General features: G+C 34.6%; 3 protein-coding genes and 1 pseudogene across 4 annotated transcripts; all 4 read right to left on the bottom strand.

The window, feature by feature from the left end:
* Positions 1-358: 358 nt before the first annotated feature.
* Positions 359-2,802, bottom strand: LOC104759456 (WAT1-related protein At1g01070-like; annotated as a pseudogene). The gene is made up of 6 exons (XR_015594740.1): positions 2,496-2,802; positions 2,280-2,402; positions 2,068-2,184; positions 1,260-1,662; positions 794-944; positions 359-690 (listed from the first exon to the last, which is right to left on the bottom strand). The product of XR_015594740.1 is annotated as a WAT1-related protein At1g01070-like (transcript).
* A 5,887-nt stretch (positions 2,803-8,689) lies between these two features.
* Positions 8,690-10,484, bottom strand: LOC104759447 (28 kDa ribonucleoprotein, chloroplastic). The gene is made up of 4 exons (XM_010482374.3): positions 9,989-10,484; positions 9,477-9,578; positions 9,060-9,368; positions 8,690-8,968 (listed from the first exon to the last, which is right to left on the bottom strand). Exons 1-4 carry the CDS (start codon positions 10,391-10,393, stop codon positions 8,912-8,914), a joined length of 873 nt encoding a protein of 290 aa, XP_010480676.1. The 5' UTR covers positions 10,394-10,484; the 3' UTR covers positions 8,690-8,911.
* A 1,782-nt stretch (positions 10,485-12,266) lies between these two features.
* On the bottom strand, positions 12,267-14,480 carry LOC109124557 (pyruvate dehydrogenase E1 component subunit alpha-3, chloroplastic-like). The gene is made up of 3 exons (XM_010482366.3): positions 13,865-14,480; positions 12,859-13,636; positions 12,267-12,731 (listed from the first exon to the last, which is right to left on the bottom strand). The coding sequence occupies exons 1-3, from the start codon at positions 14,099-14,101 to the stop codon at positions 12,454-12,456; spliced, it is 1,293 nt and encodes a 430-aa protein (XP_010480668.1). The 5' UTR covers positions 14,102-14,480; the 3' UTR covers positions 12,267-12,453.
* A 568-nt stretch (positions 14,481-15,048) lies between these two features.
* On the bottom strand, positions 15,049-16,299 carry LOC104759430 (large ribosomal subunit protein P1y). Its single transcript, XM_010482360.3, has 4 exons — positions 16,181-16,299; positions 15,927-16,008; positions 15,402-15,617; positions 15,049-15,297 (listed from the first exon to the last, which is right to left on the bottom strand). Exons 2-4 carry the CDS (start codon positions 15,996-15,998, stop codon positions 15,244-15,246), a joined length of 342 nt encoding a protein of 113 aa, XP_010480662.1. The 5' UTR covers positions 15,999-16,008; positions 16,181-16,299; the 3' UTR covers positions 15,049-15,243.
* Positions 16,300-16,301: the final 2 nt, after the last annotated feature.

The raw sequence follows: 16,301 nt of genomic DNA, 5'->3' as shown, positions 1-16,301 counted from the left end.
GTTCTAACCGATACGTGTCGGTTATGTAAAGACATTGCACCTTATATGGACCGTCATATATATGGGCTTCTTACATTTATACTATTTCTATGGGCCTCCAATTTAATATTTTTAGTAAAAAATAATGATATCCCTTTGTGTGATTTTAATATTTGACCACAAATACTAGCGGATGCAGTATTTTACAATTGGTGTGATTTTAATGATCTATTGGGCTTCTCATGGGCTTATTCTACGCTTCATTTTGAATAACAAGATGTGCCTACTTTTGAATTCCAAATGCATACGATACGACTATAATTAGTAACCCAAAGAACGTTAAATAGATAGAGATGTTTTCTTACATACTACACGAAAATGGTTTAAAACTCATAACCATCGTTATATCATTATTAAAACTATTTTACAACTCTCTACTTCGATGTTTCGGGTTCCAAACTTTCGAATAAGGATATTTTATCTCACAGTCTCTCCTTCAACATTAACTAGAAATATAGTAACACTTATTTGTAGGATACAATAACAACGATATCATTATATCAAACGGGCGACTTAGAGTCGTTTTCATTATTGATATTTTTAGCTTCGTCATCCATCCGGGATGGCAGTGTTGTCGATGATTCCGTTTCTTTGTTCTTACCCCACAAGAACATGTAGAGACCCGTTATTGTCACTAGTGATCCAATCACACTGCAGTACAAAGGTTTTAAAATTGTAATGATGAGTACACATTTACGATATATAACCTAGTTAAAAACGAAATTAATTTGATAGAGATGATCGAAGAACATACCTTCCGATGTATAAACGAGTGTGTAAAATCAGGAAATCAAACAGAGTGGCCGAAATGAGAGTAATTGGGAAAAATGCCGATGCGAAAACAGCTCCAATTTCTTTATTCCCCATGTTGTTGCTACCGTCGACATTGCTTGTCCGACCACTCCCTATAATACGTGTCTATATATTTTTAAGTATCGTGTATTATATTGTTATCCAAGAAGTGTATTTGTAAAAAAATTAGTGGTTATTAAGAGACAATTCTTATCTGAAGACAATTAAATGATTAATTAACAAAAAAGCAATTAAATGATTAATGGCAATGGCGCCAAAAAAATATATATTAGAGAAACATATGATAGCATCAACTTACCGTAATAGATAACCCCTGTTCCTCCCAAATTTTTAAAGCTCTTGCATTATAAGCTTATAAATTTAAAATTTTAAAAATATGTTTGGATTTATGAAGATATGATACTTACCGCGTATATAATGACCATGATCACGAATCTATCATCGATGATCCAATCATTAGCGTCTCTCTTCTTATAAAGGCTCAAGAGAGCACATTGAAACGCCGCGAATATTGACATGAGACAAGTGCTTGAGTATTTGCAAGGGTACTTAATGCTTAAAGTCCCTTGAAATAGCATCCATAAAGATAGCAAGACGGTTCCTATGGTTAAGTAAAGATATCCAAGAAGCCAATTATTGGCTTTGTCTTGAGCGTTGTTGTTTGTGTGGGGAGCCTCTCGGTGAGAGTGAGAATTTGATATTTGAGGCCCTTTGTAAAATGTTAAGAACAGAGCTCCACTAATACATATTAAAGTTCCAATCACCTTCAACATTCCTGCTTTGGTCTTTAAAACCTTTAGTTTTTCAATCCTATACCCAAAAAAAAAAAGAGTAAGTTTTTAAATAATTTATTTTAAAGTCAGACTGTAAGATAAAAATTAAAAAATTTACATTACAAAATAAAATAAAAATAAGCTTAAATCGACATATGCAGGCATATATAGATAACAAAAAAGTATATAAAACAATTAAATTTCAAAGCTCAAATGATAGATAATAATATATTATTTGATTTAACGAACTGACAATTAGTTTTCGCATAATTCGTCTATCAAAATTTATAAAAATGCAACGTATTCAATAAAAAGACCTTTTTGTCAGGAAAAGGTATAAAAAGAAATTTAATCATATTGCATAAGAATTAATCAAAATATTGGTATAACAATTATTATTATTATTGAATGATAAAAAGAAATTAGATGGTTCCATCTTTACCTGAAAATAAGGGCCAAAGCGAAGGTGATTGCAGGCAACATGCTTACCAAAGCACACGAAACAGTTGCGGACGTGTATGACAGACCAAGCAGAAAGAAAAATTGCATCAAACTCGCCCTGCCAATTTAAACCAAAAATATATATTAAAATAATAATAATTTTGAGCTTTTAATTATATGGACCTTGAAACTTGTATGAATACCTTAACATACAAGAAAATGGAAATGAACAAAACAATATAATGAATTGCAATTAGTTTTGCGAGGACAAATCCGAGCAGGCCGCTGATGAAATGATCAACCATTAGCCTAAAGGTCATCTTCGGTCTTGTTTTCCTATTAACCATAAATATACAATGATATTTAGAGAAAACAATTGAAGTATACATATTAACATTAGTAACTTGTTATTTCATCAAAATATCAAACCTTTCGAAGATATAGGGAAACGGAGCCAAAACGAAAGCTGAAATAGCCATTCGATAAGCACCAATGACCATATGGTTCACGCCAACATCAAGAGCTTTCTTCACAAGTGCATTCACCGAACCCATCGCTACATTTGATATCACCATTACTATAACCGGTGAATATTTTTCAACTACTCTCACTCCTCCCATATCTTCTTCACCCATCTCTCCTTCTCTGTCGCTCTTTCTCTCTCAATCTCTCTCTTTCTCTCTATGTGAGTTTGTCTGTGTGTGTTAGAAAGAGATAAGACCCGATGCGTGCTTTGAGTTTGGCAACCACAACCCTTCGCATATATATACGAAAGTGTGTATATAGGTTCTTTCCACATTGGACTTACTTTGACGTTAACCTAAAAAAATAATATAATTCTTTAATTAACAAAAAAAAAAGTCTTTTTAACAAAATTAACATGCACGTGTATGTTCATTCACTTCAGACCACAACCTTTGATTTTTAATTATATTCGTCATTCTTATTCCTCTAGGATTTTCAAACGTTTAAATTATTTAGCTTAAGATATTACCAAATTAATCATATATTCATATAGTTTTTGCAAGATTCTGAGGAATTCAGATAGGTATGTTACCAGGACGACGTACGTATATTTAAAACAAAACAATAAAAATGATAAATATTCGTTCATTTGGCGAACAATTTAAATGTTCCTACAGCTAGCCTGTTTAATTTCCAGCGGTATCAAATTATTATTGTTTTTTTTTTTCAAAGATATAGACGTTATACAAGACAGGTGTTAATTGACTTTGTCACATTTTGTTCGTGTTATCATCTACTGCACAATTTGTACATTACTCGAAGTCGAAGCATATCTCCCCGCTACGTAGTACGTACTTTAAATTATTTGTTTTCGTCCTCCATTTTCTCTGATATCGCCGTATACAACCAGTATTAGAACTTATGAAACGATATAAGTTGTGACTTGTGACTGGCTTCGATTTAAAAGAATATTTCTACAACATATAATTTATCAATTTCAATCACGTTAATTTAAAGGATTTTGCAAAAAAAAAAAAAAAAAAAAAAAATACACTTGTAAGAAAAATTGGTTGCACCAATAGCATTTTTAAAAATTATATTTGAAAAATACACAAATTATGTCTATACACTACAAGTACGATATCAATGGTTTAAGTACTAACTTGATATAGTGTCAAAATCTAAATTACTGATGGGTACGATGGTTTAAGTAGAAATATGATTCGGTTCAAGATAGTTTGGAAGAGCTATTACCTGGTCCTGGAGAAGGTATGTTATGACATGTCATAGCAAACGAAATGAGATTTATATAGATTTCTATAACTAAGATAATATATATATATATATACATATATATATAAGTTAATCCACTTATTATATATGTAATTGATTAAAATTAGAAGTAAAAAAACTGACATACAATAGTGTCAAATAAATAATGGAATTATATTATTTAATTAAAATAATTGAAGATGTATAAAAGATCTACATAGTCACTTTATAATGTTGTCCGCCGGCTTTGTATCTACTTAGACTCTGGGGACATTATGTTGTCCGTTTGTATTTCACTTTTGGTACCAAAACTAGTTCACTAATAAAATTTCAGATGCCAAAAAAATAAAAAGTCACTTTATAATGAACGTGCGTTTATATAATTCCATAAGACCATCATTATATCAGTCATATTTATAAAGGTGTCTTAAGAATAAATTTAGATTTAATTTTAAGACATTCCATAATTTGAAGATGTAAAATGTTATCATTTTATTTATTTAATTTTTTATAAAGTGACCAATGGGAATATTCTTAGTAAAGATGTCTTATCTAGTTTTATTATTAAAACTACAATCACTGCCGTTCCTATCACATATCTTTACTTTACATGTTTGCCAAAAAAAAAAAAATCTATACTTTACATATGAATACGAAATATAATACTACGCACAGCGGCATTAACACTATTAAACTACAGTTTACAATAAAATTGCTATATTAAAATTTCCAAGTCCACATCAAAAACCATAAAACACTAAAAATAATCTAACTAACCAATAGCTCACATATATAAAGTGATTGCTGATTGGTTTCGCGCTGTAATTGAGTACGTATCACTGAAACCTACAGCCTTTATCAAACAAAATCATTTAATTACAAAATTAAAAATAAATTAAACTGCATATCCCATTGTGTAGTTTATAGTTAAACTTTTCAAAAAAAAAAAAAAAAAAGCAAGAAAACATAAAGAGTTCAATAATCTACCAACTATAATTGATTTATGTGTCAAATCTGGATATCGATCATGGACTTATTAGTCACGGGTCCATTAGACCTTTTAACTTTCTTCAATTGTCCTATTTAGTTATCTATTTATGGATGTGTTTTCTACTTGGTTTATTGTCCAACGACCATTCGTGTTTTTAAATTATTTTTGATTATCTGTCGTGTTTCGATACGTAGTTGATTTTTTTTCATTTTTTTTTTTCATAAAATTTCTGGTGTTATATCATGAGTACTTGGTTACAAATAAAGAGTTAAGGTGCCGCAACAACAGCTAATATCCGGGGTGAACAAGCCCGGTACAAGAACATAGATATATTACAGATTAAACATAGATAAGTAGTCGATACGTAGTTGATGCTACAAAATATCAAACAGTTGATCATTATTTTTCGTATTAAATGGTAAGCCACTTAAATTTTGGTGACACTTACTTAGCTTGCTAGTTGGTTGTAAGTCCGTAAGTTTCACATTACTACTTAGATTAGACTAAACGTTTCAAGTGGTAAGTACTTTGCATTAGGTGACTTCTTTCTCACTAAACTCAAAACCACCTCTCCTTGAGCTTTTTTCCCACCTCGTCACTTAATAGTTGCTTCTCTCCGCTGCATGTAAGCCTTTCAAGTTACTTCTCGTTTTTTTTTTTCTTAAATTAATTTAAGCACCAGAAATTGGTCATAATTTTCCTCATAATTTATGAGCCACATGATCAGAGAAGACAAACTCACCATTTTCGGGACACCTCTTTACTCTAAGCTAGAGGCAGCGGCGGTGCATCGCCACCGACAAACTTTCAATAAACTTTTTTTAACACTTCATATTGGGACTCCTCTTGGCTTCTAGAACAAAAATTGGTTTATGCTAAGAATATAAATAGAAGATGAGAATAGCAGTCTTTGATCGATAACGATCCTTGTTGGTCAATGCTAGTATAATCAACGACGAGGTCAATTTATGGCCATCACAAAACACCTATCTAATAGTAAAATAGATTCCTCATGGACATGCATGATTATAACTTTACATATATAGTTGCTTGGAATGTTGTAGATCAGACTTAGAGGAGGAACCCAAAGGTAAACTTTCTAGCAACTCGTAGGTTGAGTCAGTGCTGGTTGACTAGTTTCTGATGAGTTTCTTAAGATTACTGTATGTACATGACAAAAGGTGAAGTTTTCTGTAAGAAACATAGGATGCTCATACAGTGGCCAATTCAAATCTCAAAATCAGTTCTGAATATATTTGTCAGTGCTATTTATTTCGATGCTATACTGAAAACATCTTCGAGAACTATGTTTATTTCTTGAAAACTCCTAAAATCAACATGATTTTTTTTACAGAATTTAAGAGTTCTTTTTCCATTTCATTAGTAATAATAATATCTTGGAAAGTGAATAAAGTACATAAAAATCGCCTTGTTAACATGCATGCTGGAAGGAAAAATTGGCAACGTTCGCTAAATATACTATACTATCTAATTATGTTTCAGATTTTTAACATAAATAGAAATAAAAGTGTTATTAAAGGAAAAGGTTATGAATTCTATCACGGCAAGTCATATACAGTTTTTTTTTCTGACACAAAATTTTATTGTTTCGAAACGAATTTTTTAACACCAATGTGAGGATATGACTATAAATCATAGAGTGATCAGAAGATTATTCGATTGGACTAGAATGATGTTTATATCTGCACATTTTTAATCCAATTTATTTGTACGGTAAATTCACTAAATACTTTTGTTACCGCGTTTTTTTCTTTGTAAATCAAGATGGCCCCCTAGCTATATACTATAAGCCATATCTATATATTCATCATCTAGCAAGCTGACCCCCTCTATGTATTTTATTTTAACACGTGGGTGATCAAATCTAAAAGAAGAAACATTTCTATTTTTACCAATAAGATTGTTCGCAATCTATCTATTGAGATTGAGCATGACAAATCTTTTCTGACAGGAAAAAAAAAAAGAGGACAAGACGAAAGGAGTTCATAATGCTATCTGAGTTCGAGTGCATGAGTGGTCGTGGAAGTGGAACTCAAAGCAAATAATTTATATCGTAATAAATAAAAATAAATGAATTATATCAGCATAATACCCACTAAAAAAGTAAAAATATTTGGAGGGAGCAGAAAAGCAATCGAAAGTAACGAGACAGGAATAACGTTTGATTAAAAAAAAAGTTAAGAATTTATAGTGGGTCGACATGTACCTCACTAAGTTCGAATGTACAACATCTAGGCATAGTTGGGAAATTTATTTATGACCTCTCTTATCAGCGCCAAGGAAATGTAATTTAATATTATTATGTTATATTTTTGATCTGACTTATATCTGTTTAAATAATTAATTAGATCCAATTGTATATTACCTAATTACCAAAAATATTTGTCTTTCTTTTTCTTGTTAAAGAATTAAAACTCTTTGTCGATATACTAAACTTAGAAAAACACACAAAAAAAAAAAGTAGATTGTGTTTTGCTCGAAACAAATCATAAATTATATGCAAAAAATCATAATCCATGTTTAATAAAGGACAAACACGACACATATGGAACAACATCACACAATCCCGTATGATACATCTTTATACGTGTTTGTACGTACATACATTTTCAAAAATATATAGATTCATCTTCTTCTTAATCAACCACGATTTAGTAATTAACATAGAAAGCCACTAATATATAATATATGCACGATGACCATTTTCTGAATCTGAGGTCATATTCGACATGAATGCAGAATACACTTTTCAACGAGATAAACCATAAAATCATAATTAGGTGAGTGTTAATAACTTTCATTAAACAATCCTCCATCTTAATTGTTCGCAATTTCGCATCTTAATTGGGTTCATTTTAAGCTTTTTTTATTATTATTTTAAATTTCAGTGGTGAATCTGGTTTGCACTATCATCTCTGGTTTGCATTATCTTGTTTTTGTTGATGAAAAACTATGTATATATATATATTTAAAGTTAATAGTGATAATATTATTACTAATTATATTATCCCAATTGTATTGGAGGATCGAACTGTCCGGAACTAATGATTAAGAAGAAAAAAAAGAAGCAGGGTGATGGTTTTGAATATTGAAATAGAAAGATGCCAGTGAAAAAAAAAAGAGAAACATAGGTAATGCAGAACGAAAACAATTCTAGTATGTAGTGAAAGTGGCAAAACGAATCATTTGAATAAAAGAAGAAAGATAGTGTACTCCTTGGCTACTGCTCCTGCCCTGTATTGTTTTAAGATACTTTTTTTTACTTTTCGACAAAAGATACTTTCTACTTTATCAATGGTTCACGACATGATTCCGGTTTAATCCCACTCTTCAGGGGGGGGGGGGGGGGGGTTGGCTGGTCAACAAGTAGGTTTAGCTTCGGTTTGCGATTTGGGCCAAGAGTTTAGTACATCTTTAGTCATGGGCCTCAACAAATCTAAAACCCATTTATTTTTGTGTCCTTTAAAAAAAATCTCTGGTTCTTCTTGCCTTTTGTCAAAGCAAGTCAAGGATCCTCCTAAATCCTCATTTGGGGCTCCGAATCGGGTTTTCGGAGGTAAGTCTTAACAAGAGATCCTACTGTTAAGGATACGACATCTTCAATCCACTATCAAGGATACGACATCTTCAGTCATTACTACTGCAATATATTCTTTCCTTCTATCATTACTTCCTATACTTACTTAACCTAGGGTCTCTCTCGAGTTCTGTATATATATGCTCATGTAATCACTCTTGTAGATATACAATAACATACAACCTTTTTACACCTACAACATGAAGATACTAGGATTGCACACCAGTGTTTGGTAAGATGTTCGACTGATGTCGTTGTTCCAAACTCTTATTTGGAAATTCGAGGAAGCAGGTAATGTGGTTAAACTTGCGATGCATTACATCTGAGAGACTAATAAAACACTTGAGAGTTACCTTTCAATTGTAGAGTAGTGAGTAAAGAGAATCATACAGAGGATAATATTATATATAGATGGGTGATAAACAAAATCGAGATGGATATAATATGTAAAGGTTACTGTATTCTTGAGACCTCGTCGAAGATATCAGAAGACATTACAGCAAAAACAGAACAGTTGTTTCACGCATCGCTCTTTTCTACACCTTGTCTGACAATGATCCTGCGACCTTCATATTCCTGCAAAGAGAGATTGTGTTAAAAAGGAAGGAAACCAGAGAACCAGAGGTTTTTTTAGTTTCAAGATCCTTTAATGGATAACGAACTTAACTGTTTCATTCAATGATAGAGCCGCATCACGTTCTTCACTGTTTGTGAAAGAAAGAAAGGCAAAGACTCGGTTTTTACCAGTCTTACGGTCATGTAACACTCTCGTGCTTACGATTGTCCCAAACTTGCTAAAGTGTTGTCTCAAACCATCAGGCTGTGTGAACCAAGGGAGATTTCCGACATAGACTTTGTATTGGCTTTCGTACGTGAGAATCTTCTTTGGGGTTGAATTCAAGACTTCAGGGTTTCTTTTGGCTCCTGGATTCATGTCAACAGAATACCTAACCCGCATTTCCCTACCGCCTACTTCCTTCATTGCAAGAAACCAAAAGCACTCAACTTTTAAAAAGCTCAATGAAGAAGAAGAAGAAGAAGAAGAAAGAGATTTTTATTCTTTTCCGGTTTCTAAAGATCTTACTTTTGCATCAAGAGAAGCAATGGCGATTTTGGCAGAGTTTATAGAACCCATTGTAACGTATCCGCTTCCACGGCTCTCTCCCGTCTGAGGATTTCGCGATACCTGCCAGATCATATCAAGTAATACACACAAACCTCTCATTATAATCATCCATATACTCAAAAGAGTTGAAAACAAGTAAGAGGATGATTATAAGTTTGATGGGAAGGACTTTCAGACTACACACTGTGGATATATTGATGATCCTCTATTGAATCAAGTTCAAAAAGAGTTAAAAGTTTGAAATTGGTGATAAGAAGAATCATGAACTAATCACAGCCATACACTCAAAACATAAACTGGTGAGGACAAAGAGTTTGATTCGACTTGAGGGAACTCTCAAAGCTACTTACTTTCAGATTACACTGTGGATAATCTTCTGTTCAAAGAGTAAAAGATTGAAATTTCCTTCAAGGCATTATAGTAGGATCAATAAAAATCTGGATAAGAAGACTTTTTAAAAACAAAATTACCTCTACAGAGATCACAGTTCCAAAAGGCTGAAACATCTCAAGAAGGTGAGCAATGTCATAGCTTTTTGGGATATTACACACGTAGAGCTCGCAAGGTCTCGGTTTCTTTACTGTTGCTGCCGCTGCTGCTGCTGCTTCGTCTCCATCAGTTTCTCCTTCTTCAGTTTTCGTTTCTTCTTCAACTTCATCTACAACTGATAATTCTGAAGAAGAGACCTTATAATTAGGTTGCAGTGGTTGTTGGGCTATAAAGGGACGAGGGAACTGAGGTTTCAGGGATTCTAAGTAAGAGTAAGAGTAAGAAGAAGATATTAGGGTTTTGTATTTGGGAATGGCATTGTGAGACGTTCGAGAAGATGAAGAAGAAGATAAGGGAATTGCGAAGCAGGAGGAGGAGGCCGCCATTATCGAAACCAGAGAGAGTCAAAATAAATTTTATAATTTGACTTGGAGCAATAAAAAAAAAAAAAACAAAACAAAAATAGAAATCGAAATTACGACGAGAAATCGGGTCGATTCGGGTCTTTCTTCTAACCCGTTAAAATCCGGTTTATGTTACATACACGACAATACTTAGACCATTCCCATCGGTTATTAAAACAGAGAAAATAAAAACTGTGGTTCCTACTCATGCTAGGACAGTTTTCTGACTCGTCATCAGCAAAACACATTGAACCTCATATTCCAAAATTACAGAGCCTGAGACTACCATTATATATATATAGCCACTAGGGAAATCATCAATTCACCATTAGTAAAGGAAAAGAAGATTAGAGAGGTAGACTTACGAGTAAGGGTTCTCGGTGTCATCATCATCTAGCCTTTTGGTGTTGAGAGACGTATTGCTCTGTTGGTTCCAGCAAACCCTAAACACACATACACAAAAACAAAATCAATGATGTTAGATGATGGAAGCCATAACTTGAAATTGCACATAGAAACAACTAAGATTTAAGTAACCAAAATCAAACCAGCACAACCTAAACTAAATCCGCCAAGGTTAAGGTTTGTTTTGAAGACCGTACAAGAAGAACAGAGCAAAAGACGTGACTCTGCACTGCAGAGGGATGAGTTTCCTGTGTAGCGAGTTTCCACAACGCCATTCGATCGTTTTGATATAAGTCGGCGATCGTTTTATATCATCGTATCTTCTTCTTCACTCCAACCAACGATCCAATTGATGAAATTCTCAAGACTGCCGTAAGCTATGAAGAACCTTTCTCTTCGGATGGATGGAGATCATTGCAGAGAGATCGGATCCGATCATAAACATACGTCGGAATTCACAGGGTTTATTTTGGTTTAGGGTTTTGATTGAAACCGAGAGTTTTTTAATTTCATTCTCTCTCAAGCAAGGAAGAATGAAGAAGAACAAGAGTTAACAGAGAGAGAGAGAGTTAATAAGGAAAATTTACAAAGCACACTAATTAAGAAAAGAAAAAAAAAGGAAATTTATAATCACAACGGTCAGAATTAATTAGGAAAATTCTAATTAATAAATCAGATAAATACAGTATATATTCTCTCTCTCTCGTGGTTTGTTTTATATTTTTTTAATATATACAGGAAGAATATATTAATCTTTATCACAAACGGTAACATACAAAATCATTACGTTGGGGATTGGGCTGCAGAGAAGAAGCAATGGAGGGAAAGAGTTTTTATGATTAAAAATTTTAGTTTGGTATGGGTTGATCGTATACGAGACTGTGTGTGTCGTCTACTTGGCGGTTTATGTCTCCTTTTCAAGAGCCCATCTTTCTTGCTTAGAGTTTTTGTGTTTGGTTTTCTTCTTATGTAATAATCACACAAGTGTGCTGCTTCCTTGGTCGGAGGAAACAGAGTAAGTTATCAGACGCATGACATTTGAAAAATATAAAGGCGTTACCAGAGACAAGAGGCAGTGAAAGTTGAATGTAATTGTAGATCAATGATAGATCAGCTTCCCATTCAAATTGTACAACCAACCAAGTATTACTTGCTCGTAGAATCAAGTATCAACAAAATAATGAAGATGATTGACATCTCTTCGGTAGCTGATGGTCTCGTACATGTATTTGAGGAATGTTTGCAAGTTGTGCAGAGAAGAAGCATAGAGGAAAAGAGTTCCGTGATTAAAAGTGCAGTGGAAGGATTGGAATGGGTTGCCTTGCTTCTTATACGAGATTGTGTATATTTTGGCTGTTATGTCGTCTCATGTTGAAGAGCCCATCTTCTTTTGAGAGTGTTTGTGTTTTGTTCTGTGTTCCTGTTGATCTGCGTTTATGCAAACTCTTGCTGAACCAATGAAAAAACAATATTAAGAACCCTTGTGATAATTTAGTAACACCCAACAAAACATACCAAAAAAAGTTCAAATGATTCAAACTGATTCTCTGTGAAATTTAACTTAATGAGATATATAGAAACATTAAACAGAAGCCAAAGACAGGAGTAGTAGACAGCTTGTGGTTAAACATGTCTTCTCAGACTTGAGCTGTGCCTTCAGTAAACTTGGGGTCCTCGCATCTGTACCGTCCATCAGGTCCGATTCCAAACCCTTTTGGATCAGCAAACACATTCTCTAGCAACTGACTGCGACCGGGCTGTGGACTCGCATCTGCAAACTCAACTGCTTCTTCCACTAACTCGTCTATCTTCTTCTCTATCGACTTTAGCTCCGCTTCCTTCGCAAGGTTGTTCTCTATCAAATACTTCTTCAGTGCTGCTATCGGGTCTCTAGCCGCGTATTTGGCTTTCTCGGCTGCCAAAAAAATAAGATTGTAACCAAATTCAAATGTAACCCATCCAAAAATGCTTTAAACTTTAATGTTGGTTCAATTCTAAGATAAACAAAGAATCAAGAAGCAGTAAAGAAGAGAGATTTTTACCAGCATCACGGAGCTCATCGGGATCAGCCAAAGAGTGTCCTCTGAATCTGTAAGTCTCACATTCTACCAAGGTTGGACCTTCTCCTCTTCTAGCTCTAGCGACTGCCTCTTTAGCAACTTCCCTCACCTTCAAAACATCCATACCGTCAACATGAACACCAGGCATCCCAAAAGCAGGACCTTTCTTCCATATCTCGGGGTCAGAAGTGGCTCTCAAGTGAGACATCCCAATCGCCCACAAGTTATTCTCCACAACAAAGATAATAGGCAATTTCCAGAGAGCAGCCATGTTCAGACACTCGTAGAACTGTCCGTTATTACAAGTCCCGTCACCGAAAAACGCAACAGTGACGTCTTCACAGTCCTGTTTCAAGACATCCCTTCTGTACTTGGAGCTAAACGCAGCACCAGTGGCCACGGGAATCCCTTCACCAATAAAAGCAAATCCACCAAGCATGTTGTGTTCTTTAGAGAACATGTGCATGGATCCACCTTGACCTCTGCAGCAACCGGTGACCTTCCCAAAGAGCTCACTCATCACAGCACGAGCAGAGACACCTTTGCTGAGAGCGTGAACATGGTCACGGTAAGTGCTGACGACGGAATCAGACTTGGTCAAGAGCTTGATGAAGCCAGTGGATACAGCTTCTTGGCCATTGTACAAGTGAACAAAACCAAACATCTTTCCTCTGTAATACATTTGAGCACACATGTCTTCGAATGATCTACCGAGTATCATGTCTTCATACAAGACCAATCCTTCCTCTTTGGTAATCAACTATAGAAATTTAAACAAAAATCATAAATTTACATCAATTCCTTAATCAATTCAACAAATTTCAAGGCACGTAGAAATATAAAAAGCTTCCAACTTTAAGTCCTAGAATGAACAATTCTGCCACAGAGTTCGAGAAATACTAGCTAGGATCAGTAGAATACAAATTACTACACCTAGTAACAACAAAGTATAAGTCTTTAGAATTCTAAAGAGACGCATTAATAATACCAGGCTATTGATGGATTTCTTCTCCTTGACAACTTCCTGGACACCGACGACGGGAGGAGAACGACGTGTGGCGTGAGCGTGGTTGAGCCTGCGAGAAGAATGAGCGGTGAGGGAACGGGTGGATCCGAGGAAAGAAGAATGAGGAGCCAATCGGATCGGGAGCACGAGACGATTCTCTTGAGATCCATGGAGAGGGAGGGTGGCAGTGAGCTTGGTTGGAGCGAAAGCCGTCGCCATTATCGAAGAATGGAGAGAGACCAATGAGATCGATCAGAAATTTTTTATAATTTAGGGGATTCAAGTGGAGAGGGCGGAGAGAACAAGAGAGATGAGAGAGTTTGGTAACTTGAAATAGTTAAACAAAAACAAGAGGCAGAGAGGAGAAGGGCTGATGTCTTCTCCTTCTCTTCTATACTACACTCGCATTTGGTTTTGGACCCACCCCAACCCAACTCCTTTTTTTTCGTTAATACCAATGTTTCAGTTTGTATATCTTTTATATTTGAAGATCGGATCTACTACTTCATCACAATCTTAATTCCTAACTAAACTACTCAACACAATATCACTTTTCTTCTTAAATTTGATTTTTGTTAACAAAGATCTTACCAGAATTAGCACATGCTTTTTAATTTTAACGTTGTACTTTACTTACATATTGCCTGAATTATTTACACAAAAAATTATGAATAAAATATTGATTAGGATTATTATGAATTTATGAGTGCTAAGAAAACAAATGGAATTACGAAAATAATAGTTGTATAATTCTAAACTTTTACTTTGGTTCTCCTCCTATTGTCTAACTTTACCTTTCAATGTAATTAAATTAATTATCCCATATCGTTTTCACCATTTGGAACTTATGCCAATAGACGTACAAATGTACAACTGCAGAAGAAAGCAAAGAAACGCAGATACGTAACAGCCAAACAACAACATAAATGTTCAAAAATGTTTCTCAACCCGCAAGCCTTGTCAAAGAGAGGGTTCTAAACCACTCGGCAAACATAGCACCTAAAAACCCTATCACATAGTGATTGTTCTATAACCAAACTTAAGTGACTTTGTATTACATTTTATTAGACCCGGTCGCTTTCTATATTATGTGATATATTCTTTCATTGTTTGACGCTTATTAGTCTAGAGTCTAGACTACCTATATATCTCGAACGGTTTCAAAGTAGAAAAGTAAACAAAATCCTGAGTAATGGTAACTTGAGTTATCCAACATATGATTCGAAAAACGAAGATCAATAGACCTTTTAAACAAAACCAAAAGAGTAACTACGAAGATCAATAGACCTTAAACGACAAAATATAGTCTTAAATCGATAAAGGCAACAAACTACGAAGTAGGAGAAAACAAGTAAATGTGCTTAATCGAACAAGCCGAAACCCAAATCTTCGTCACTCTCTTCTGCTGGTTCCTCCTACAAGAATAAATTTACCAATATTAGATATAAATTAATGACCACAACAAAACACTCTCTCAGTTAAGTCAGAATAAGTGACTATATCTAATTATTCCATTTACCTTCTTCTTCTCCTCAGCGGCAGGAGCGGCAGCTGCAGCACCACCACCAGCAGCTGGAGCAGCAGCTGCAACTGGTGCACCGCCTCCACCACCAGCACCAACGTTCATGATGAGATCAGTCACGTTACGTTTCTCAGCCATCTTGGCGAACAACATTGGCCAGTACGACTCAACATTAACACCAGCAGATTTGACCAAAGTTGCGATTTTGTCAGGCTATCAACACAAAAATCAAGGATGTAAACACTCCAGGGCAAAGAACTTCATCCAATTCAACAGACTAATTCAGACAGAAACAAAAACACTACTTATTCAACTCTTGATAATAAAACTCTACCAATCAATCATCAAACTTCAAATACTTAAGAAAATTAGACTATCAACAACAGATAGCGGATCTAGAGAGAAGAAAAAAATAAGATTTTAGACTATTAAGTCACCAGAAAGAGGTCCTAATCATTAAACTTCATTACCAATACCGTGAGACCAGTTCAGATATAGAACAAAAGAGGGAAAGAAGGATACCGTGATAGCAATACCCTCGTCCTCGAGGATCATAACAGCGTAGCTGCAAGCAAGCTCTCCTACTGTCGACATTTTTTTTTAACTGAAACGAACAACAAAGTATTAATAGTGGGCTATTATTCACAAATCGGAATCCAAAAATCGAAATTTTAGATCTATTCAAAAACCAAAACAACAACACAAACGATTATGACATAACAGAGAGAGAGTAAAACGCTAAGAAAGATCTATGATAGAAGGAAATGGAGAGTCACCTTAGACAACGATCGAAAATGCTTTCGCAACGCGGCTCGAGAGAAGAAACAAACTTTGGCTAGGGTTTTGACAAAGAGACGGGACGAGACTCTTATAAAGCTATCCAACCAAGTAAATGGG

This window comes from Camelina sativa, chromosome 3, assembly GCF_030686135.1.
Source record: "Camelina sativa cultivar CO46 ecotype springtype chromosome 3, ASM3068613v1".
Lineage (NCBI taxonomy): Eukaryota > Viridiplantae > Streptophyta > Magnoliopsida > Brassicales > Brassicaceae > Camelina > Camelina sativa.
The sequence above is the reverse complement of the archived record's forward strand: the minus strand, read 5'-3'. Positions and strand labels throughout refer to the sequence as shown.

Coding starts and splice junctions, on each gene's coding strand:
- LOC104759447 (XM_010482374.3), bottom strand. CDS start 10,393: ATGGCGGCCTCCTCCTCCTGCTTCGCAATTCCCTTATCTTCTTCTTCA. Junction 9,579..9,988: donor GAACTGTGATCTCTGTAGAG/GTAATTTTGTTT, acceptor ATGATCTGGCAG/GTATCGCGAAATCCTCAGAC. Junction 9,369..9,476: donor TTGCTTCTCTTGATGCAAAA/GTAAGATCTTTA, acceptor CTTGCAATGAAG/GAAGTAGGCGGTAGGGAAAT.
- LOC109124557 (XM_010482366.3), bottom strand. CDS start 14,101: ATGGCGACGGCTTTCGCTCCAACCAAGCTCACTGCCACCCTCCCTCTC. Junction 13,637..13,864: donor AGAAATCCATCAATAGCCTG/GTATTATTAATG, acceptor AAATTTCTATAG/TTGATTACCAAAGAGGAAGG. Junction 12,732..12,858: donor CGATGAGCTCCGTGATGCTG/GTAAAAATCTCT, acceptor TTTTTTTGGCAG/CCGAGAAAGCCAAATACGCG.
- LOC104759430 (XM_010482360.3), bottom strand. CDS start 15,998: ATGTCGACAGTAGGAGAGCTTGCTTGCAGCTACGCTGTTATGATCCTC. Junction 15,618..15,926: donor ACGAGGGTATTGCTATCACG/GTATCCTTCTTT, acceptor TTGTGTTGATAG/CCTGACAAAATCGCAACTTT. Junction 15,298..15,401: donor CCGCTGAGGAGAAGAAGAAG/GTAAATGGAATA, acceptor TTATTCTTGTAG/GAGGAACCAGCAGAAGAGAG.